The 23,646-nt window shown below is 42.8% G+C and overlaps 2 protein-coding genes across 5 annotated transcripts in view; both read left to right on the forward strand.

Moving 5' to 3' along the window:
- The window catches only part of Ermp1 (endoplasmic reticulum metallopeptidase 1), a 46,654-nt gene that overhangs the window by 3,560 nt on the left and 19,448 nt on the right, over positions 1 to 23,646 (forward strand). For all 4 annotated transcript variants that reach the window (XM_057779188.1, XM_057779189.1, XM_057779190.1 and 1 more), the window contains exons 3-11: positions 5,489 to 5,616; positions 6,475 to 6,580; positions 10,319 to 10,465; positions 11,064 to 11,156; positions 13,567 to 13,779; positions 15,247 to 15,467; positions 18,579 to 18,753; positions 19,264 to 19,454; positions 21,998 to 22,150. In XM_057779188.1, the coding sequence (XP_057635171.1) occupies positions 5,489 to 5,616; positions 6,475 to 6,580; positions 10,319 to 10,465; positions 11,064 to 11,156; positions 13,567 to 13,779; positions 15,247 to 15,467; positions 18,579 to 18,753; positions 19,264 to 19,454; positions 21,998 to 22,150 (1,427 nt within the window). The remainder of the gene's footprint in view (positions 1 to 5,488; positions 5,617 to 6,474; positions 6,581 to 10,318; positions 10,466 to 11,063; positions 11,157 to 13,566; positions 13,780 to 15,246; positions 15,468 to 18,578; positions 18,754 to 19,263; positions 19,455 to 21,997; positions 22,151 to 23,646) is intronic.
- On the forward strand, positions 21,215 to 21,836 carry LOC130880245 (60S ribosomal protein L19-like). The gene has a single exon (XM_057779194.1). It carries the CDS (start codon positions 21,231 to 21,233, stop codon positions 21,819 to 21,821), a length of 591 nt encoding a protein of 196 aa, XP_057635177.1. The 5' UTR covers positions 21,215 to 21,230; the 3' UTR covers positions 21,822 to 21,836.

The raw sequence follows: 23,646 nt of genomic DNA on the forward strand, positions 1-23,646 counted from the left end.
CAGACAGTATGTATCCCTTTAGTCCATACTGTCTTTACTTATAAGTGGTCATTTCAGTGAGTCATGGGGTGTTGTGAGAGGAGGAGAGGGCAGCCTCCAGCTGCCTGGCTAGCTTAACCCCCGAAATAACCACACAGAAACTGTATTCATTTAAACACTGCCTGGCCCATTAGCTCTAACTTCTTATTGGCTAACTCTTACATATTAGTTTAATCCATCTCCATTAATGTGTATCGTCACTTGACTGTGGCTTACCGGCATGAGTCTAACCAGCGTCTGTCTCAGGCAGGAGAAGCATGGCGTCTGCCACACTGCCCTTCTTCCCAGCATTCTGTTCTGTCTACTCCACCCACCTAAGTGCTGCCCTATCAAAAGGCCCAGGCAGTTTCTTTATTCAACTAATGAAAGCAACAGACAGAAAAACCTCCTACATCAATGGGGAACTTGTGTTTTTTTTAATATAAGATTTCTCAGAAACATGTTTTCAATAGTTTGAATAATATTTCATGTATCCTGAGGCCAGACTCTGGGTGTCTTTCCCCTTGCGGTAGCACCAAAGAGTGCAACCTGCATTGGCAAGATTAATGGTAAGAAAAGTATTTAAGACTTCCTACAATTGTTTGATAGGGTATTGGTTGAAGTGCATGTAGGCTTCCCCAGAAGTTTCACAAAAAAGCATTGCAAGCAACAGTAACAGCTTGGAGGTGGAGAGAAACTAGCTTGAAAGTTGGAGATCAAGTTTTCCCAGAATGTGGAGGTGTTGATGTAGTGGTGGGCCACAAGGATTATTTCTTGCTTTTTTAAAAAATACGTATTTATGAAATATTTATGTGTGTGTGTGTCTGTGTATTTGTGTGTGTGTGGAGGTACTTGGAGGCCAGAAGAGGCTGATGGGCTCCTTGGAGCTGGAGTTTAGGCATCTATGAGCAGTTGTGGCTGGTGTGGCTTCTGGCATCTGAACTTGGCCTCACGATGAAGCAGCATGCTCTCTTAACTGCTGAGCTCCAAAGATTTGTTTTTTTGTTTTGTTTTTTTTGAGATAGGGATTCTCTGTGTAGCTTTGGCTGTCCTGGAACTCAGAGATCCGCCTGCTTCTGCCTCCAGAATGCTGGAATTAAAGGTGTGTACTGCCACCGCCTGGCTCCAAGGGTTATTTATTTATTTATTATTTAGAGATGGCGATGTTTTTGAAATATATAGAGTGAAACGGAAATCACTATTGAATTGCTATTGTATGAAGTCTGCTCATTGTTTTTAATTCCTGAAATCTTTTATCATATAAATAATGGTCTCTTACAGTGGCCTCGTGTCTAAACCAAAGGCATGCATTGTCTTAAAATTGCTCTCTATATACTCAAGTAAACATTCACAAATAAAGCGTGCAAAAAGAAAAAAAAACCAGCTAATGTAGGCAGGTAAGAATAGAAAGTAGCATTTACCATGGCATCCTGAGACTTTTCAACTTAAGAAGACCCCTTTTCTGACTTGTCACCTCTGATCACACTGAGCTGGGGTAGGTGCTGGGCCTTCTGGCCAGGAGGAGAATATCTGAGGATCGTTAGGCCTTCTTGGGCTTATTGTCTAATTTATTCTTTAACTTCTTAGCTGTTAAATGGGAAAATAGTAGTTAATTTGCTAATAGTGTTGCTGAAAGGATTAACTGTGAGCAAAACATTAGGATGACGTCTTTGAAGGAAAATCTTCCCTTGTTGGTACTATTGATAGCAGTACTTCTGGACTGCTTGAATACACAGCAGGCCCAATATAACCATCTAGAATTACATAGGACATAAACTAGCCTTAACTTGATGAAATGATTTTGCAACTGTACATTCCTTTGCATTTAGAATATACTCTGCTTATTTAGAACCAGTATCCACACATTCATTTTTAAAAGGGCAGAAGTGCCTTAACTTATGCTAGGGACACCAGACAAAGTCACCCACCCTGTACTCATTATTAAGATGCTTACATTGGAAAGGGACACCTAATACTGTGGTTATTTAAGAGCATTATATTAGGGGGGCTGGAGAGATGGCTCAGAGGTTAAGAGCACTGACTGCTCTTCTGGAGGTTCTGAGTTCAGTTCCCAGCAACCACATGGTGGCTCACAAGCATCTGAAGTGAGATCTGGCGCCCTCTTCTGGCCTGCAGGCATACATGCAGACAGAACACAGTATACACAATAAAAAGCATTATATTAGACTGGATAGATAGGTGTCAGACAAATGTAGAAACTCCTTGATTTTTTCTTTTCTTTTTTAAAAAAGATTTATTTATTGTATACATAGTGTTCTGCCTGCATGCATGCTTGCATGACAGAAGAGGGCCCCAGATCTCTTTACAGATGGTTGTGAACCAGCATGTGGTCGCTGGGAATTGAACTCAGGATCTCTGACTTTTTCTTTGCATTTCATAATTCTTAGGTGGGATGGATCCTTGTAAGAAAAGATAAATAAGAGAAAAAGCAGACAAGGCTGTTTCCACACGCAGGTGTATCTGGGCGATACCAGGGGAAAGCGAACCATTTCTAAGAGGTGCTTCAGCCCTCCGGCTTAGATGTTGTCATCAAAAAACAAAACTTTTTTGAAAAGTGACAAAGACAAGAACCAGATGGGGTATAGCGTAGTGGAAGCGTGATCGCCAGTATGTGCAGCCCCAAATTCTATCCATAATGCTGCTGAAAAACCGAAACCAAAGCAGGAAAGGAGAAAGGACCTGGTGTCTGTGGCAGCAAACGGTGGAGATGACAGGTATGGGAAGTAAAGTCCAGTGGTGAGGTTTGCTGTCCTAGGCTCTTCAGGGCCTAAGGTTGTCTTTGAAGATTAACCTTTGTCCTTCCCGATAAAGGGGAGGTAGACATCTGCAGAGATTTATGCTCTTCTTTTAGGCAAATGGGAGGAGGGCAGAGAATTTGTTTTCTATCCCTTGGATTTCTTAGAGTACTCAAACGCCTGTGCTCAAGTACCGTATTTTGAATGGCGTTTTCTGCTCTCATATGGTGCCATGTGTACAGCTTACATGGAGTGCGCCAGTGAAAGGACTTTGGAGTTATTAGAACACACCCCCTTTTACACAGGGTCTCATGTAGCCCAGGCTAGCCTTGAGCTGGTCTCAGACTTGCTATGTAGGTGAGGATGGTCTTGCTGAGTGTGTCACCATGCATGCTTTAAATGACTAAAGAGATTTTTGTTCTTTTTTCAGATTGAACCTATGGCTTCCTGCATGTTAAGCGATGTTCTATTTCTAGTTTAGAAATCATTTTTTACCTAAGATTTTATGATACCCATACTGATAGTGTGAAGAAAATATCTGCCAATAATAAGCTTAAGATAGCTTTTTACACACTCATCAGATAGTTGTTACCTGTGTGTATGTGCGCGTATGCACTCACCTGCTGGGGATGGAACCCAACACCTGTACTTGCTGGGCAGATGCTCTATCACTAAGCTGTCCTCCAGCTTCAGAAGTGTTATTGAGACATTCTGAGCAGTGTAGTCTAGGCTGGCCTGAGTCTTACCAGCAACTCTGCTTTAGCTGCCCAAGGGCTGGGACTGTGACCTGCGCAGCCATGGTTGTTTTAAAGCTCTAAGCAGCATATCTGGATCCAGGAATTGATACCAATTAGAAGTAATGCTATCTAGAAAACCTCATTTATCGCCTCAGGTCTGCTGTGGTGCCAGGTCATCGGTAAAGGAGACACTTGAGTTATTTTGGGGTGGCTTCAATTTCAGGGTTGGTTCTAAATGGAAAGGGATGTCAGTTAATCACTCAGCTGACTTTCACGTTCTTAAAGGGATTTTGACCCTTTTCTGGGTCTCTTCTAAGTAGAACCAATAAAGTAGGGAAATATGAACAGGGAATTGGTCAGTCAGCCCTTTAAAGGTAAATGTTTTTGAATTTCACTTTCACTTTGAATAAAGAAAAGTCTTACTGCTTGCTTTTTTTTAAAGGACAGTTTCAAATTAAAAAGAATGTTTATTTCATGTTTTCAGAAAAGTGGCTCACAGTAGCTCCACGGCTTATCCCCTGCTCTAATTGACTGTGACCAGGTAGCGGTCATGTTGTTCCACTCTGACTGCTGACTAAATACAGTCCAATAATCACCAAGAGAGGTGTCATTAATATTGTTTCTTTCTGAGCAGAAGTGGGGTTTGGAATTTAACAGAGCCCCAAAGCAAGCATTTTATTTTACCTGGTTACACAGCTTTCCCTAATTTACAGAGAAAGGGGAAGACTAAGGCGGGCTGTTTCCCAGGGCCAGACAGTGGGGTTGTCTTGTATAATCTGTGCAAAACTTGTGAGGTGGAGCCATCATCTGCTTTCTGACCAGGAAATAATGAATGACTTCCTGCTCTCAAGTCCCCACTGAATGCTGCAGCACCCGGCCTCACCGTGTGCACACCCAGAAGTGCTGCCTGCACTAGGGTGGTGTTTACTCACTCTGAATGCCCTTTAAACTGCTATTATGAGAAAAGTCAGCTCTCTAGAAACAGAATTGATTACTGGACTCCAGTGTGCCTCTCACTGTCGTTCAATCCAGTCTTACTCCTTTTCCACTGCAGCCCTCCTCCTTGCTGCATTGGATCCCCATATTTCATTCTCTGCTGGTGAAGGATGAGGACGCCTTTGAACATGCTAACAATATCATGAGCGACTAGCCGTACCTTCTCAGTTGTTAGACAGCTGTCAGATACTTTAGTTCTCACAGTGCTTTTGAAATGCAGCAAGATGGCTCAGTGCCTGCCATCTTAAAGGTGCCTGCCGCCAAGCCCTGCTGCCTGAATTTGGACCCACATCATGGTTTCCTTCCATGATGTTAAGGGTGACCTCCTTAAGATTGTCCTCTGACTTGTATCTGTGCATACCAAGTCAGTACATACAAATGTTAAAATAATGGATTTTATTATTTTAAAAAAAAACCAGAGCACTAGAGTTCTTTTTATAATCTTGAATTAGTATGATGATTTTCTGACATAGAGGCTGGCAGAGTGGACTGAGTGCCGTACCTTTTCAGTGCTAGATCAGGGCATGGTCTTAGTTCCCTCTTCTGTGTCTTACTGTTTGGTGCCTTCTTTGTACCGTTCCCTTACTTTATCCCCTGAGAAAAGCCCTGAAGAGTTCTCCTCCATCCAGTGTAAACATCCATCACAGAGAGCTGCTCCCTCTGTAAATGTGAGGAGATAGCGTGGAGGAAGGCGTGAGTACAGAAGTAAGACTATTCCAGAGGATAAACTGCAGCTGGCCTGCGGCCTTAGCTGGTTAATTCACTAACACAGATACTGCGTGTGTACTGTGAGCATGGTCCTGGGTACCATTATGTCATTGAGTAGACCACTTCTTGTCTTTATTGGGCATAGCTGTCACCCTGTGACAGTTATGCTTCTGGATGCAGCTGTCAGGATGCTCTGAGGGGAGAGCCGCATTCCACACCAGCACTGAAAGCCACTGATGCTCCCAGAAGTGACTCTGTTTCTCTGACTCCAAGGTGCCAGCGATGATGCCGTTAGCTGTGCGGTGATGCTCGAGGTTCTCCGAGGCATGTCTGTGTCGTCAGAACCCTTGCAGCATGCTGTGGTGTTCCTCTTCAATGGTGCTGAGGAAAATGTCTTGCAAGTAAGATTTCATTGTTTTAAATATTTGATTTGAATAATAATGAGAGTAATAATGATTGGTAACACTTATTGTTTTTATTAGTAATATGAGTCATACCATAAAATAATGTGCAAAACAAATACTGTACTTGATAGTACTTTAAAAATACCTATGAATGAAGACATGCTCAGTATGTTAGAAACACAACTGAGAACAGCTCATCTTGCTAGGATGCTATTCTTTTGTTTTCACTTTTTTGTTTGTTTTTCCCTGAGGACAGTGTTTCTTTGGTAGCCTTGACTGCCCTAGAACTAGCTCTGTAGACTAGGCTGGCCTCATGTCACAGAGATCCGCCTGCCTCTGCCTCCTGACTGCTGGGATTAAAGGCGTGCGCCACCACTGCCTGGCTGTTTTTACTTTTAGTTTTTGAACATGGACTTGCTGTGTCTCCCATGATGGCCTGGCACTTGGCGATCTTCTTGCCGTAGCTTTCTGAGTACTAGGATTACAGGCATGTGCCACTGTGCCCAGAAAAGTGTCTGATTCAAGGGCTTCTTAACGTTATAATGACTCTCCTGAGAGTCTTTAGCTTTCGAGTTTCGGAGAGATGATCTGAGGAAGGTACTGACAGCAGGAATAGCCAACCATATGGATTTCGCTCCTGTATTTTCTTTCTTTTAACTCTGGCGTATTCTCACAGTGGCTTTCCACTTGGCCAACTGAACACCATTATATGCAGGAAGATGTCTTTGGAGTCTGCCTTTGAGAAGGGTTTACTTTGCTCTCATGGTCCCCATCTTTTCAAGATAGCCATTCTGTCATGCAAATAAGCAATATAAAACCATATTTTAACCTACATTTGTTTCTCTCCTCATTAAGGCTAGTCATGGTTTTATTACTCAGCATCCCTGGGCCACTTTGATCCGTGCATTTATTAACCTGGAAGCAGCAGGTGTTGGAGGGAAAGAACTTGTGTTCCAAACAGGTAAGTGAGGCTGTGCACTGAGCGTTTCAGCTCAGTTCTAATCTTAGGACAGTGGAGTCTTTTCCAGTGTCAGTAAGCTCTTTAAGGAGCAGTCTCTTGAATGAGATTAATTTTTAAGGTGGGAGATAATTTTAACTTGTCTTTGTGAATTTTTTTGGTGTATACATGTGTGGTATATGCACATGTTCGTGTGTGTGTGTGTGTGTGTGCGCGCGCGCACATGCTTGTGGTAGCTAGTGTTAACATCCAGTGTCTTCTTCAGTTGCATTCTACCTTATTGAGATACTGAGACAGGGCCTCTTGCTAAACCTAGAGCTCACCCTTTCAGCAAGGCTGGCTGGTCATTGTACCAGCGGTCTTTTCTGCTTGTCCTTGTTAGTTTTTTTAAACAAAATATGATCAACATGTGGCTCCTGTATAGTACTTATTATATGCAGTATTGTTTAAAATATCTTATGTACATTAAGTTATTTAGTTCTCAAAGCAGCTTGAGGAATACATGCTGCTATACTTCTACTTTATAGATGAAGAATAGAGGCAGGAGGGTTTAATTAGTGAGTTTTATAATTGGTGTAACATGGTTTGAACCTGAGCGGTTCGGGCTCAGACTTGGTTCAGAGCCAGTTAACTGGACTGTAATATGTGCTGGTTGTTTCCTTTTTTTGGCAACACACACGGACATAACTATAAAGAGAGAGCCTCAGCTGAGGAGCCGCCTCCATCAGATTAGCCTGTGGGCATGTCTGTGTTTGTGTTCTCGTTAATGATTGATGTGGAAGGGCCCAGCTCACTCTAGGTGGTAGCACTCCTATGCAGGTAGTCCTGAGTTTTATAAAAAGCAAGCCGAGCAAACCATGGAGAGCAAGCCAATAAGCAACCATTCCTCCATGGCCTCTGCTTTAGATTTTACCTCCGGATTCCTGACTTGAGTTCCTGCCTTAGCTGCTGTTGGATGGACTCTAACCTGTAAACTAAACGAACCTGTTTCTCCCCGCAAATTCCTTTGTCAGTGTTGTATCCCAGCAGCAGAGAAGCGAATGAGGACATCATATAAAATGTAATAAAGTATAGAATTCTCTGCATTATGTTATTACAAAAAGTGTAATAAAAAGAATATTCAGCTGGGTAGTGGTGGCACACTCCTTTAATCCCAGCACTTTGGAGGCAGAGGCAGGAGGATCTCAGAATTCGAGGTCAGGCTGATCTAGAGAGTTCCATGGCAGCCAGGGCAACGCAGAGAAACCCTGTCTTGAAAAAATATTAAAAAAAAAAATCACCATCCTATAATGATGAATATTATTTTTATTAATTATGGATGATTATAAGGATTTAAAATGACAATTATGAATTAAAATGAGAAAATTTACTCAGTTTAAGGGATTTAATTTTATCACTGAGTTAATTTTAAAAAAATCAGAAATGGAAAACAACCATTTATTTCTATTTAGAAGTTCTGTTAAATACAATTTTATTATATTATGTATAATTATATCTATTTATTATAATTAATTAAATTAAACATTATGCTCAATAGCCAGAGAGAGTTTAAATCTTAGGCTGAAAATTTCCTGAAGATAACAGGGTATAATGGATAAGAACCGTGTCCTTGCCATCCTAGCAGAACCCAAAGCTCAGCTTGCTCGGCCAAGGCCTGTTAGGACCTGACGATGGAAAGTCCGTCCTTTGTCCTGCCTCTGCTAGAAACCTGGGCAAAGCATCAGTGCATTTTAGCCACACACAAAGCTTCTGCCAAAAGCTGCTTTTGTTGTTGTTTGAATCAAAATGATCTTACTGGTATCCCTGGCTGCCCTTGAACTCCTGATCCTCTGCCTCTACCTTCAGAGAGCTGAGATCCTAGGCTTGTCCTGCATTCTGACTTGTCTCAATGGCGAGTAGTGTTGTGGCTGAGATGACTAAGGTGCTAGAGACTTTCTCTAGCATCTTCAAGAGGCATGCTGCTGTTTAAGGTTTGAAATTACGCTAAGTGCTTTTGTAACCTAAACAGTACCATAATCCACTACTCTCTCAAACTTACTTTACACTCTTACTCTCAAGATGGATCTGTATTGTACTTCAGTTACACCTTTAGGAAATTCAGGGTTGCCAAGATGGTGGTGTAGGCCATTAACCCCAGCCTATGGTGGGCAGAGTTGGGCGATCTCCAAGTTCCAGGTCTACATAGGGAGTTCAGGTCAGCCAAGGCTAAATAGCCTTGCCTCAAACACACACACACACACACACACACACAGAGAGAGAGAGAGAGAGAGATTGAGATTCAAGGTCACGAGGTGAGATACAGCAAGATTTTTTATTTAACTCTCAATTTTTTCTATTTTCTCTTTAATCAGCAGGAAGCAGCTGAACTTTAATATCTACAGAGAGAGGTAGCTGCTCTGCACCCCTCCACCTCATTTCTTGGATCTCATCCAGGGTAGGAGGAACACATTCAGCAGCTCCCAAATGAAAAAGGGGTAGCATAGCTCTAATCAAGGAGTGCAGTGAGTCTCGCCTGCTGTGAAACTCCCAGGCTGTTCTAGACAGCAGTGTGCCTCGTATATTTCCCCTGCCAGACGTGTACTATAAACTAAGTGTATGACCCAGCACCCTGTTCTGTGCTCTCCCACCCAGAGAGAATGCCCCTCGCTGCCTGTAGACGACCAGCTCTCCTGTGGTGCTGTCTTCTGGAAAGCTATTAGTGTTTCTGTGTTTAACCAAGAGGACAGTGCCCTCGGGCCAGCAGATGGATTGTGTTTGAGAATGTGTGCCAGACGGCCATCCTCAGCTGTTTTGTGCATGTGAAACTTGTCCTGCCCTGGCTTTTCAGACAGAACAGTTTGTACTCTCCAGCGCTCCATTGTCATCTCAGAGGGAAATGCTCATTTGGGGAACTTTCGGTGGCTGGAACAGTCATTCTTAATGGCAGAAACAGTGGCCCACCAGGCCAGCACTGTAGTGAGTCAGGAAGGCTTGCTGGCATCATTTTTGAATGATGTTAATAAAATACAAACTTATAAAATTTAAACAGATTAAACCATTAATATATGTTCCATTTTGAAAAATTCAGGCTCTACAAACTGAGTATAAGAAACTGTGGCATTCGCAGCGCTCTGAGAAAACCAGTGTAATAATTTGCTCTACATCCTTCTAGGATATTTTAATAATGTATATTTATGCACATGAACACATACACACATGATTTCCTTGTGATATTTTGTAACAGCAGTCTTCTTTAGAATATATATATATATTTAAATCATGGCTTATTATATCAATATATAATTTAAATGTCCTCTAGTTCACTTACTTAATGTTAAAATTCAGTGTTTTTTTCTTTTAGGTATTTCCACATAGTTGTGTACACTATCATAATTCTAGAGTATTAAAGAAAATGTTTATGTGTGTGTGTACTCATTTCTTTGTGAATGGGTGTGTGCATGTCTGTGCAGGTACCCAGAAAGGTTCGAAGAGGTCAAACACCCTTGGAGCTGGAGTTACAGGTGTCTGTGTGCCCCTTGACCACGGGTGTTGGGAACTGATCTCTTGTCCTCATGATTGAGCAGCAGAAACCCTAACCACGGAGCAGTCCCTCCAGCTCCGAAGACATTTCCATCACCCCTGAAAGAGTCCCTGTACTCATTGCTAGCTGTTGCTCACATTTCCTTGGTCGGCTGACCGAGTGTGGCTGCGCTGAAAGAGCTATCTGGTTAACCTTATATTATGTTGTCTGTTTCGTTTCAGGCCCTGAAAATCCTTGGTTGGTCCAGGCTTATGTTTCAGCAGCCAAACACCCATTTGCTTCTGTGGTGGCTCAGGAGGTTTTTCAGAGTGGAATCATTCCTTCTGATACTGACTTCCGAATCTACAGGGATTTTGGAAACATTCCAGGTATTCTGTCAGTGGTCACAGGCTGTTGTATTCAAAGGAAACTTTACTTCTTGAAGATTGTAATAGCTTCTGAGAGGACACTGTATGTGAGGGCTTTATCTTCTGACTCACCAAAGTGGAGTTCTCTATGCTATCCTTTAAAAACACCCTCATAATCTAAGTGCCGCCTCCTGTAGGGTGCTGCGTACCACAGTGGGTGATGGAAAGAACTGGTTAGCACTTCATTCCCAAAGATGCCAAGAATCCTCAGGGTCTTTGACTCCCATGCTGTTGTCTTACTTTTCCAACTCCTTTGGCGACTTGAACAGTTTACTCGAAATTTAAATTTTGCTCTTAACTGTCCAAATTCCATCCCCCAAACTTTCTTCTCTAATATGTGGCTTAAACTGCTTATTTAATTATTATGTTTTAAATTATGGACTGTAGTAATAGATTTTTGTAAGAACAGAAAAGGGTTTATGACATTCATGAATATGACAGAAATCAGTTAATCTCATGCTTTGCCATTTTGTCTTTTAGAATTTAATATGTTAAACAAACAGGCCTAACACAAGTCCGATCTTTAAAGTAATATGACTTTTTCCATTGTCTGTCTTAGGAATAGACTTAGCTTTTATTGAAAATGGATACATATATCACACCAAGTATGACACAGCGGACAGAATCCTCACAGATTCCATTCAGAGAGCAGGTCGGTATTGACAGGTTTGGCTTTTGACGTACGATAATGAAATGTCTAGAAAGTGCATTCTATTGCCTGTGTGATTGAGAGACAGTATGTGGTTGAATGAGTTAGGCTTGGTGTTGGAAAGACGAGGGCTTGAATTTTAGTCTTTACCGTCTGACTTAGCAATTACAGTCACTGCGATCACTTAGAAAGGAGTGGCTCAGGGCTGTGGTGGGGATTTACTGAGATTTGGAAGGGCTGGTCCCAGGCTTGCAGGATGGTTGAACAGTAAAGAATGCAGCTAACGTGACAGCCATGGATTGGAGGTAGCATCAGGGTTTGTAGCACAGCTGAGAGTAGAGAATGACACCATGGGCCAGGATAGGGTGGTGGGGACGGATGAGGCCCTTACCTAGCACAGAGCATTGCAGTGCTTCCCGGAGAGCTGCAGGCAATAGGGAGACAAACTTGAGCCTTAAAGAGTTGATGGGGATTTGGGCTATGGAGAGAAGATGACTTTTTGTTTTGTTTTGTTTTTCGAGACAAGGTTTCTCTGTAGCTTTGGAGTATGTACTGGAACTTGCTCTGTAGACCAGGCTGGCCTAGAATTCACAGAAATCCACCTGCCTCTGCCTCCTAAATGCTGGGATAAAGGTGTGCACCACCATTGCCTGGCCCGAGAAGATGACATTTTAAGTAAGAGCACAGCATGGGGGAAGGAGGAAACAGGGTGGGGCATGGGGGTGGAGGCTCTTAGATAAATAGAAGATAAGGCTGAAGCATAATGTGGGATGGAAATTGTAGATGGCCTCAAAAACCATCAAGGATTTGGTGGCAGGGTGCTCCTTAACATGTGCAAGGCCCTGGACTCCAATCCTAGCATTGAAAACCAGTGGTTGATGAGACAGCTCAGCAGACAAAGGCCCCTGCTGCCAGACCTGACAGCCCGAGTTGGATCCCTGGGACTCACATGGTGGAAGGAGAGAGCCAATTCCGGGAAGTTGTCCTCTGACCTCTAGGTGTGTGCATTGGTGTGCAGCACCTCCAGTAAATAAAATGTGATTAAATAATTTTTTTTAATTCAGAAATAAAGGAATAAGGAATCGTTGCAGGCCTGAGTCTCTAAGTGAACTCACTAAGGAGATTTTAAGTGTTAATGTCTGACAGTGCAGTGTGGGGCGGAGGGTGCGGAGTTAGCATTCTGACAGCCATATGTATAGAACAGGAAGAGCCTTGACTGATGCGGACCAAAGGTAGAAACAAAAGGAGGGGAGCTGGAGCTGGGAAAGTAGGTACGTGCATTTGATTTGGATTGTCTCTCACCCAGGACAGTGTGTGTGCGTGCGCGTGTGTATGTGTGTGTGAACCCTCCCCTCTTCATGCACATACTTGTGTCAGTCTGGCAGTCTCTGTTTAGCTAGGTCCCACCATTACTACTTGCTGTGTGGGCTCCAGTGCCCAGTGCTTGTCAGCGCCTGCCCTCTGCTCCAAGACGCTAGGACTACAGGCTTACGTTGCCACACCTGGCTCACCTTTTAAGATTTCCAGTTTTTTTTTTTTTTTTTTTGGTTTTTCGAGACAGGGTTTCTCTGTGGCTTTGGAGCCTGTCCTGGAGCTAGCTCTGTAGACCAGACTGGTCTCGAACTCACAGAGATCCGCCTGCCTCTGCCTCCCGAGTGTTGGGATTAAAGGCGTGCGCCACCACTGCCCGGCTTAGATTTCCAGTTTTTTAAAAATATTTTTTTGTTTTTTGTTTTTTTTTTGAGGTAGGATTTCTCTATATTTTTATTTTATTTTATATTTATATTTTATATTTATTTTAATTCAAGACCAGTGGATTTCTCTCTATTTTTATTGTTATTTGTTCTGGTTTGTCACCCTGAAGTCCTGAGGAGCAAACCCAGGCCTTGTGTGTGCATTCTAGGAAAGCATTACATCACTGGTTCCACAGCCACCTCGCCAGCCCATTTTGGAAATAGTTTTGTCTAAGAGAAGGTCTTGCTGTATAGCTCAGGCTAGCTTTGAATGTGCTGTGTAAGGTAGGCTGGCCTTGTATTCACAATCCTCCTGCCTTTGCCCCCCCCCAATATCTCTTAATATGATTTAATAACTTGTTCTGTGCTGACCGACTTCATGGGAGGCTTTTGTCTGTTTCTAAAAACGCTGAATTTCTAGTCTTGAGAACAAGGTCTTGTGAGGCTATAATGTATTCCACAAGTAAGGCCTGAAGTGGAGCTTTGGGGTTGTATATATAGCTCATCTTAGGGAATAGCTGTAATCGAGGGCCAAGGTTGAGCTTCTAATTGGAGAGGAAGAGGAGCAGGAGCAGGGCCTCACCTAGGTAGGAAGGGTGCCTGACCTAGCTCTGCTGTGCGTGGATGTGTAAGTCACGGTCTACTGGCTTACTAGACCTTCTTGTCTCTCTTACTAAAAGGTGACAACATTTTAGCAGTTCTTAAATACCTAGCTACATCTGACATGCTCGCTTCTTCATCTGAGTATCGACATGGGAACATGGTCTTTTTTGATGTGTTTGGCCTCCTTGTCATTGCATATCCTTCTCGTGTTGGCTCAATAATAAACTACATGGTGGTCATGGCTGTCGTTGTGTACTTGGGGAAAAAACTGCTGCAGCCCAAACACAGGAGTAAGTATTCCCTGTAGGGTGTGGGTACTGGAATGGGGATGGGATTTGCTGGAGAGATTTGAGCTATTGCTTTTGCTTCTTCCCAGGAAGTACAGCATCTTAGAATATTACTTGATTTATATTTTTTAGAAATTCCTAGGTAAGTATTGAACTCGTATGCTCATTATACTTCCAGGGGTGGTGAAGTCAGCAGTTCTTATGCACTCACCCTGACGCTGGGAAAATTAGCTGATTTGTCTGCCTTGGCAAATTAATAGGAGGCAGGGATCTGTGGGCAGCTGCTCCGTGCGCTGCGTGAGCTGTCGGCCGTCCAGCTCTCATGGTTGTGTAGTCTCTATGATGTGAAGTTACTAGTGTACCAACAAAACTTCAGAGTGCTGCTGCCATGTGTACTTCTCGAGAAAAAAGAAGAAAACTGTTAGAATGTTTTCCCTACTCACTAATTACAAAATTTAATGTTTCTTGAAATTCAGTAATATTTTATACTGTTTTCAATCTTTTAGCTTGTGTTAAAAGTAAAATTTACATACAACCAAAAAGAAAAAAAAAGGTTTGTAGAAGTTGACTTTTTATTTTTTGAAAATATGTATGTTTTTTATGTGTGGGTGTGGGCACATGCTCAGGTGTGTAAGTCAGAGGGCAGCTTGTGGGATTTGGCTCTCTCCTCCCACCATGTGGGTCATGGGTCATACTGAGGTCATCAGCTTGACCTGCTCTGCTGGCCCTGTAGACCGACTGTTAGTGAAAGGTCCTGTGAAGTCTTCTACCCCACACACAGGCCGCCAGCACAGTTCAGAAGATGGAAGCACTGTGCGCTTCTGGTTAAACTGTTCCCTTTTACCTGAATCATTTCTGCTTGAACTATTGCAGAGTCTAAATTGTTATTCAATATAAGTATTTAGTGGCAATTTAAATAGTTTTTTATCACTAGTTATTTCTCCTGTCATTGTTTTCCAGTATTAGCATCTTTTAAAACACTTTTACATTTATTTATTCATCTATTAGTGTGTGTGTGCATGGTAGTGTGCCATGGTGTGTTTGTGTGAACTCAGTAGGCCAATTGTGGGCTTCAGTTCGGTGGGGTCTGGGATTGACCTCAGGCTGTTGGGCTTGTATGGCAAGGGTACTTGCCTGCTCAACCATCTTGCCAGCCCTGTTGCACTGTCTTTTAGCAAGTGTTTATATGCCTTTTGAATATCCTTGCTAATATTTTGATACAGCATCACAAAGCTGATGATGATTCCCTTCTCTTTCCCTAGTAAGGAGGGTAAGTGGTTGTTCCTGTACGACATCAGGAGTTTTTAATACCCTTGGATCTTGGTGTGCTCCTTGAATACCATCCTTTATTCTGATATCCTTCTCGTGCTATACGGTTTGTTTTAATATTTACCCCTTTAACACTGCTAACTGGTTTTGTAATGATTTGATCAAGATGGTGACGTTACCTTTTGGTTTTCTGTTCATCAGATGCTGACTACCCGAGAGACTTCTTATGTGGACTTGCCATCACGTTCATTGGCTGGTTCACTAGCCTCGTCACCGTTCTCATTATTGCAGTGTTCATCTCTCTCATTGGACAGTCTCTCTCATGGTACAACCACTTTTATATTGCTGTTTGCCTGTATGGAACTGCGACAGTGGCCAAAATAATACTTATACATACCCTTGCAAAAAGATTTTATTATGTGGTAAGTGACTGATGTGGTTTTTTTTTTTCTTTTTCTTTTTTTTTTTCTGCATTCAAGAACTGAGGACGAACAAGTGAAATTTATTGTGTTTGGTCTTTCAGGTCTGTTAGAAATTGTTTAGCATGGCTATAGCAGATGCTGCCATGGTGTTAATTTCTTGGAGTTTTCTTATTCTGAGAATTGGGATGCAGAATTCAAGGTGAAGTTATAAGCTGTGTTTTTCGCAGCTTTTAAAATGATGTGGCTGCGATACTTTTCTCAGAGTGGCTTCAGTATCCCAAAGAATCACACTAGGCTCAGGATCACACGCCTGTTCTCAGCATGGGTCTCTGTGTAAATCCGAGTGTGGTTGAATATTGTTGGTGGGAAGAGATCTGAGCGGAACCCCACTCGCTCTTACTGATGGCAGCAGAATGACCACAGCACGCAGTGCTGAAGGCAGTGGAAGGGTAACGTGCTCAGCTTTCACTCCACAGGGACGCATTTACTTTGACAGTGCTGGGCTCTGCGCATGCTTGAGCAAGTGCTCTGCACTAATCTGGGTTCTTGGCCCTCTCGTTACTGTTTTTTGGTGTATATTCATGTACATGGGTGTTCATGTATATGTGTGGTGTGCACACACACGTGTGTGAAGGTCAGAACAACCTCAAGTGTTCCTCTTTAGCTATCAACTTTTTTACCCCTTCACAAAGAAGGTTTTAGTTTATTTGTCCTCCTCAGAAATGCAGGCTCTACTCCGTTTGTTCTCTGTCAGCAGCAGCCAGGCCCTGCACACCCCACCCCTCATTCTGTTCTTGTGCTCATTTCGCTGTTCTCTAGAGGTCTTTTCTTATCATAGGGGCCATGTCTTGTAAGTCTGTGTTTACGCTCATTCTTCTTTGCATATTCCAAAGACTCATAAATCATAACAAAGCCATTTAGTCTTGCACCACCAATATATATGTTCTGTATCCAAATCCAAAATGTCATCTGGTGTGGTTTTGTACATTTTGTCTCGAGTTCCCTAAATCTCTGCCTTTGGTGCTCCTGTCTTCCCGGGGCGAAGGGCATCAGTGATCGTTTGTTTCCTCTGGGGCAGCTTAGTCATGAGCTCCCCTGTCTGGATTGTTACAGTGTCATTCTTGGTGGCTGCAGGCCTGGAACAGTCAAGGAAGAAAGGAGCACCTTGCTGTTTGACACCAGGTCTCTCACTGGCCTGGGCCTTGCTTATTAGGGCTAGGTTGACTGGCAGATTCTCAGGGATCTACGCGTGTTTCTCTGCCTACTCAAGCTGGGATTACCCAGCTCATTTATGTGGACTGTAGGGTTGGAATATAGGGTTGTGTATTGAGCACTTTACTCTTTCCCAAGCCCCACTTTTTTGCTTTTACTTTTGAGACAGGGTCTCACTAAATTTCCTCAGGCTGGCCCTGAGCTCACACTGTATCCCAGGTGGGTCTTGAATATGTGCTCTTTCTACCTCCGCTTCCTGGATTGCTGGGATTGCAGGCCTGTACCGCCAATCTTCCTGGTTGTTTCAGGTTCTTAGCTGAGTGCTCCATGAGAATGGGATCCCTTCTTTGCGTTCAGCTTCATTTGGTAAGACGTAGAAATTAGAGTGATTCTTGTATTTTGTGCATGTGGAATAGAGTGCTTTCAGAATGCAGAGGCAAGAGATGTGGGTTTTGAATTAAGAGATGTTATCATGTCATCACAAAGATGGTAACATGTGAATGGGGCTTTAGAAGCATTTAATGCCTGATAGAGACCAGGCTGTGATCAGTCAAAACTGGGAATGTGCAAGACACATTTGGGCCATAGTAAAAGAAAAAAGTCTGGTGCAGTGAAGACAGGGGGATACAAACCATGACACACAAGAAGGGGGCCAGGGTGAAACTGGAGCTTGGCCCTAAAAATCAGTTAGACCACTATTAACCTATTCTTAGCAGGACAGAGTTGAGTGGTTTTGTGATTGAGTAGGAGAACTCTGACAACTAACTGTATTGGAAAAGGACGGGGGAGGGAGGGACCAACAGCGGTGTGGATGAACGCAGATTTCATTTGTTCCGCTCTGGCATGTACTGTAAAACATGCTCAGTAACTTCAGTGTTCCTTACTAAGCTCTTTGAGTGCGTTTAGGTTCAGAGTGAATTACTACTGCTATTAGTGTTCTGAATATTTTGAGGCAGAGTCTCATCGTGTTCCCAGATTGGGTAATAATCTTGCTCTGTAGCCTAGTCCGGCTTTAGACTTGAGGGCGTCTGACTCAGCCTCCCAAATGCTGGGTCCATAGGTGTGCATCGCCCATCTAGCCTTCAGGTTGAGTTCTGGGAATTATTTTCTTTTAAGATCACACCTGTTAACACAGGGTTGGGACCTACCTAAGTATTCAACAACTCAAACCTGTTTGCAAGTGAACTTTAAAGTGGGGTCTCTGGAGTCAGAAATGAGAATGGAGAGAGAAAAAGAAGCCTAAAGGCGAGCCATTCCCTCTTTGATGTCTATGCACTGTAGTTACAATTCGAGGTTTGCATTGATGGGATCTCTTTGGCATATGTTAAAATGTTTGAAATTCCATAGGTACCTTTCTTTCTCAAATAGTATAAGGTGCCCCTGGACTCTGTGTCTTTTAAAAGGAACTTCAAATGTGTAAGAAAGTATCAAGAGTAGAAAAAGGTGACAAAGAAGATGAAATAGCAATAGGAAAGAGGAAAGAGAGCCACACTTCCACCGTGGCCCTTGCCGTGAAGGTGGGCGGTTGGATGAGTGCGCTCCGATGCTGCAGCAGCGGCAGTGTCCTTCGTGGGTCACTAGATTGCTTGAAACAGGGTTTGGAAGTTGCAGAAGCAGAAAAAGATAGGGGATGGATGCCTTTAGGAATCTTTTTACTGTGGGACATTTCCTAGCCTCGGATAGAAAGAGCAGTGTTGCTGCTGCCTTGTTTATCTTGCAGGATTGCCTTGTCCTGTGCAGCAGTCGTAACCACTCCCATCTGGCGGGAGCAGCAGTGTTTCCTCCATCAGTTTGAAGAGCTGACCCTGCTGAAAATAAGATGCATTTGACCTTGAAGAAATTGTAATAAGAGATCTTTATGAATGGCTGTGAACAAGACTGCATTTCTCTTTCTTTCAGAATGTCAGCAACCAGTATCTGGGAGAAGTGTTTTTTGACACCTCATTGTTTGTACATTGTGCTTTCCTTGCTGCTCTCACTTACCAAGGGTTTTGCTCTGCATTCATGAGTGCTATCTGGGTAGCATTTCCGTTGCTCACAAAGCTTTGCGTGTACAAGGACTTCAAGAAGCACGGTAGGATAATTTTGGTTTTTTATAAACATGACAACTGTGTTAAAAATGCAAGGCACCTAGAGATTATTTACTTAATCAGTTGGCTTTTCAAAATATTTAATTTTTATGTCATGTAAATATTTATCTTGGCTAGGCGGTGGTGGCGTACGCCTTTAATCCCAGCACTAGGGAGGCAGAGGCAGGTGGATCTCTGTGAGTTCGAGGCCAACCTGGTCTACAAGAGCTAGTTCCAGGACAGGCTCCAATGCTACAGTGAAACCCTGTCTCGAAAAACCAAACCAAAACAACTTATGCTCTATACCCCATCCCACGCTCATGTTTTTGAACATATACTGTTATATTACTTAATCCTCCCTGATGAAAATGTCGAATTGCACTAGGTCACATGTCCGAGGGACTAGAGTCACACCTGACTGTTTCTGTCAGGTGCCAGAGTGGGTGAGCCCTGTGGAAATGAGCCCTGTATCTTATCATAGACTTTCATAGGTTTGTAATCTTTCTTTTTTCTAGGTGCCCAAGGAAGATTTATTGCTCTTTACCTTTTGGGGCTGTTTATCCCATATATGTATGGACTGTATCTCATCTGGGCTGTATTTGAGATGTTCACTCCTATCCTTGGAAGAAGCGGTTCGGAAATCCCTCCTGATGTTGTGCTAGCCTCCATTTTGGCTGTCTGTGTGATGATTCTTTCCTCATATTTTGTAAGGAAAACTGGGTTTGCTTTTATTTTTTATATATGTTATGACTTTAGCTGTACTGGATTCTGTGAACTTATGTTGCTTGCACTTAAGAAAAAAATTAAAGATAGGGTCAATGTCTGTGGGTTCAGTATACCAGGAAGACGTAAAGGACGTGGTGATGCATTCTTCCCCTAAAACAAACAACTTTATTTCCTTTCGTTACTGGAAATGGCGCTCTTAGAGTTCTCTCTCTGTTTTCTTATGTGTCATGGTGTTGAAGACACTGGCTTCTAACTGTGAGGTTTCTCCTTGGGTAGAACACTGAACCATAATCTTTACTGCAGAGAAGGTGCCTAGTCAGTGAGGCTTTATTACATGGATATTTTAGAAAACAGTTACCTCTTGTTAAGTGGTAAGTCATCATGTTTCCTAGAGTTATGCTTTGTTGGGTAAACGGTTCTATCACTTGCTGAGAGCTGAAATAGGCCTGATGGTCTGGGGTCAGGAGATGCACAAACAGCCCAGCCATAGTTCACAGAGGCTGCACCAGGGTCTATATGCCCCCCCTTTCACTTTTAATGTGTGTTGTATACGTGTGGTAGTGAATGACATTCTGAGGGACAGGGTGACACCAGGCCCTTCCCCTACCAGGCCCTGCCTCATTTCCTTGAGAGAATAACTCACTGAACCAGAAGCTTGCTTTTCAGCTAGGCTGGCCAAGCTATGAGCTCTTAGGATCTGCCTGTTTCTACCCCACCAGTGCTGACTTTTAAATGCATGCAGGGGATTATGTACCTAGTGAGCGCTCTTACCCGCTGAGCCATATTCCCAGTTCTACTGCCCATTTCTGTGTTTTGAGACAAGGTCTCACTTGGCCCAGGCTAGCCTAACTTTCTGGAGATGACCTCCTGCCTCCACTTATCAAGTGCTGGATTACAGGACTGTGCTACCACACTTAGCTTCTTCATTTGATTCTTTAACTTTGCAGAGACTTTGATATATTTTTTATGTTCCTCTCTATGAAAATATCTTTGTATTCATGTTCTTTATGAGCTTAGGATGTAGGCAGGAAGATGAAACAAAAGCAGGAGCTAGTTTTAGATAGTTTCTCAGACCTGAGAAATGCATTTTGTGTTCACTTTTCTTTCAATTTGCTATTTTGGTTACAGTGTAAAAAAAAAAAAAAAACTAAGTATATTTTTGGATGCCAACATTGCAACTGAGAGAATCACGTTTACTGTCCCAAGTTCAGATTCCTTGTTTAGTGTTTACAATGGTTAACTTAAAGGACACTACTGTTTCATAATGTAGTTTTCCCTCAAATGCAACTTGTAAAAGCTAGTATATGACTCCAACTGTCATTAGCATGTTATAAGCACTGGAGATGGAATCTGAATTTTGCTGAAACACGTGCTTGGGCACACAAGCTTACCTTTGACAGTTTGGCAGCTTTGATGCCATGTTGGGTTCAGTTCAGTGGTGTCTGCTGTGTAGGTTGAGTCTCAGAAGGTGCTGGCTTGACTGCTAATGGACTCTGGTCCTTTTTCCTTTGATGTTCGAGCACAGCATCATTGTATTTTGTTTCCATTCTCCTGTTGCTTTCAGGTCCACTGTCACAAAGGACCGTCCTGGCCAGTTGATGGTATCTGCCATTTTCTAGACTCTCACTTAGTATGGAAACACCTGAGGGATTACTGCTTTTTTTTTTTTACCTGCGTGTCACTACCCACTACAGTACCCACTAAAAAAGGTCATTTAAAACACTTCTCTAGCCCTTTCGCTGCTGCGTCCGCAGCCATGAGTATGCTCAGGCTACAGAAGAGGCTTGCCTCTAGCGTCCTGCGCTGTGGTAAAAAGAAGGTCTGGTTGGACCCCAACGAGACTAATGAAATCGCCAATGCCAACTCCCGTCAGCAGATCCGGAAGCTGATCAAAGATGGGCTGATCATCCGGAAGCCTGTGACTGTCCATTCCCGGGCTCGCTGCCGGAAAAACACTTTGGCTCTACGGAAGGGCAGGCATATGGGCATAGGAAAGCGGAAGGGTACTGCCAATGCCCGAATGCCCGAGAAGGTGACCTGGATGAGAAGAATGCGGATCCTGCGCCGCCTCCTCAGGAGATACCGTGAATCCAAGAAGATTGACCGCCATATGTATCACAGCCTTTACCTGAAGGTCAAAGAGAATGTCTTCAAAAACAAGCGGATTCTCATGGAGCACATTCAGAAGCTGAAGGCAGACAAGGCCCGTAAGAAGCTCCTGGCTGACCAGGCTGAGGCTCGCAGGTCTAAGACCAAGGAAGCAAGAAAGCGCCGGGAGGAGCGCCTCCAGGCCAAAAAGGAGGAGATCATCAAGACTCTGTCCAAGGAGGAAGAGACCAAGAAATAGAGCTTCCCTCGAGTCTGTACATAGTGGGCTGCCTGTGGCCTTAGGTGGATCAGTCATTAAAATAAAACAACCCTTAAAAAAATAAATAAATAAAAAATAAAAAAAATAAATAAATAAAACACTTCTCTACCAATGGTATGAATTTATAATTTTTCTGTCTTTGTGCTTGTGTTTAGATTAAGTTCATCTATCTTGTGAAAAGCACAAAGACAACCATGCTGACTCTCACTCTGCTGTGTGCCATCTCGTTCCTCCTCGTCTGCGGTGGAGCCTTTTTTCCATACAGCTCCAGCCCTGCGAATCCAAAGCCGAAGAGAGTGTTCCTTCAGGTAAGGGCAGTGAGATCAGGAGGTGAAACTTGCTGCGTGTGTTTTGAGCTTCACTAGTGAACAGGAAAACTGGCTTTTCTGCTGCTGACATAGTTTAGTTGGTTTAGATTTCTTTGTGTATAAGACAACAAAGAACACTGACCATCGGTGGGCATTCTTATTAGCTAGACTCTCTTTCCATGATGTGTGCGTGCACACACGTGTGTTTGTATGTATATATAACATGCATTATATAAGCTGGAAATCATGAGAATTTAAAAATACAAATTGCACAGATATCTGTTGGCTAAGTCTTAAACTATTACTAACAAAATAAAATAGACATTAAAAATTGCTAGTAAAATTGAGGCTTAGAAACATTTAAAGTAGTATGTGATGAAAACAACCTAAAAGGAGTTATTAAAATGAAGTTTAGGGCTTTCTTTGGATTTCAGGTCTTTTTCCAAAACCTCTTAAGTGCTACTGTATAGCCAGAGCTTCATCTCCCTTTTTGTTAGATAGAGGTTGTAGAGTGGTCACACTGAGTCATAATTTAGGTAATTAATTACTCAAGGTCTGAAAAATTAAAATATTTCAACTTGAGAGATTTTGAAAGGAATCCTAACAGCCCTTAACAGCCCTTAGCTGTAGTCTCAAAGGACAGTGATGTCTTGTATAACAGCTTTTAAGGCGGCCCAGTGTTGGCTTCAGTGGCATGCCAGTTGTTCCAGCTATGGCAGCAGTATTTAGGAAAAGCTACATTTTTATTTTATTTTTTACTTTTAAATTTTATTATGTATACAGTGTTCTGTCTGCATGTATGCCTGCAGGCCAGAAGAGGGCACCAGATCTCATTACAGATGGTTGTGAGCTACCATGTGGTTTGCTGAGAACCGAACTCAGGACCTCTGGAAGAGCAGTCAGTGCTCTTAACCTTTGAGCCATCTCTCCAGCCCCTACATTTTTATTTTTTAAAAGGACTGTGATGGTTTTTTTTTTGGGGGGGGGAGGGTTCTTTTTCCCATGAAGGGCAAAATAATAGCTATTTTAGGCCCTACCAGCTATGCAAATTTCTATCACTGATAACCTTTGATAGAGTAAAAGTAGTGATATTCTACCCAAAGCTGGTAGCCCTGAGTTCCAACATGTGCTTCAGTTTGCCAGCCCATGTCACGGAAGCCCTTCCTATGCTGTTCCCTGACTTCAGGCTGTTGTTTTCTTCTGCTGAGTAGCTATTTTAAATGAATTGTAAGCCTTTGGGACAGTAAGACTGACATGTGGTATGTGCCGTACCTGTCTTTCTCTGCACATGGGTTAATTTCATGTAATGCACTGAGGAGGAAATGTGTGGGTATAGACATGTGCTTCCCATGATTTGTTTTCAGTCTTTTTCTGGAAGGAATTCTAACTTAAATTTGAATAGAATTTCAATTTTTTGTCATCTGGGTTTTTGAGATATTTTATTTTTAATTAAGTATGTACACGTGTCTGTGTGGGTATGTGTATCTGAATGAAGG

The sequence above is a fragment of the Chionomys nivalis genome, chromosome 8 (genome assembly GCF_950005125.1).
Source record: "Chionomys nivalis chromosome 8, mChiNiv1.1, whole genome shotgun sequence".
NCBI classification, from domain to species: Eukaryota; Metazoa; Chordata; class Mammalia; order Rodentia; family Cricetidae; genus Chionomys; species Chionomys nivalis.

What these genes read in the sequence shown, in the direction of transcription:
- LOC130880245 (XM_057779194.1), top strand. Translation starts at nt 21,231, where the DNA reads ATGAGTATGCTCAGGCTACAGAAGAGGCTTGCCTCTAGCGTCCTGCGC.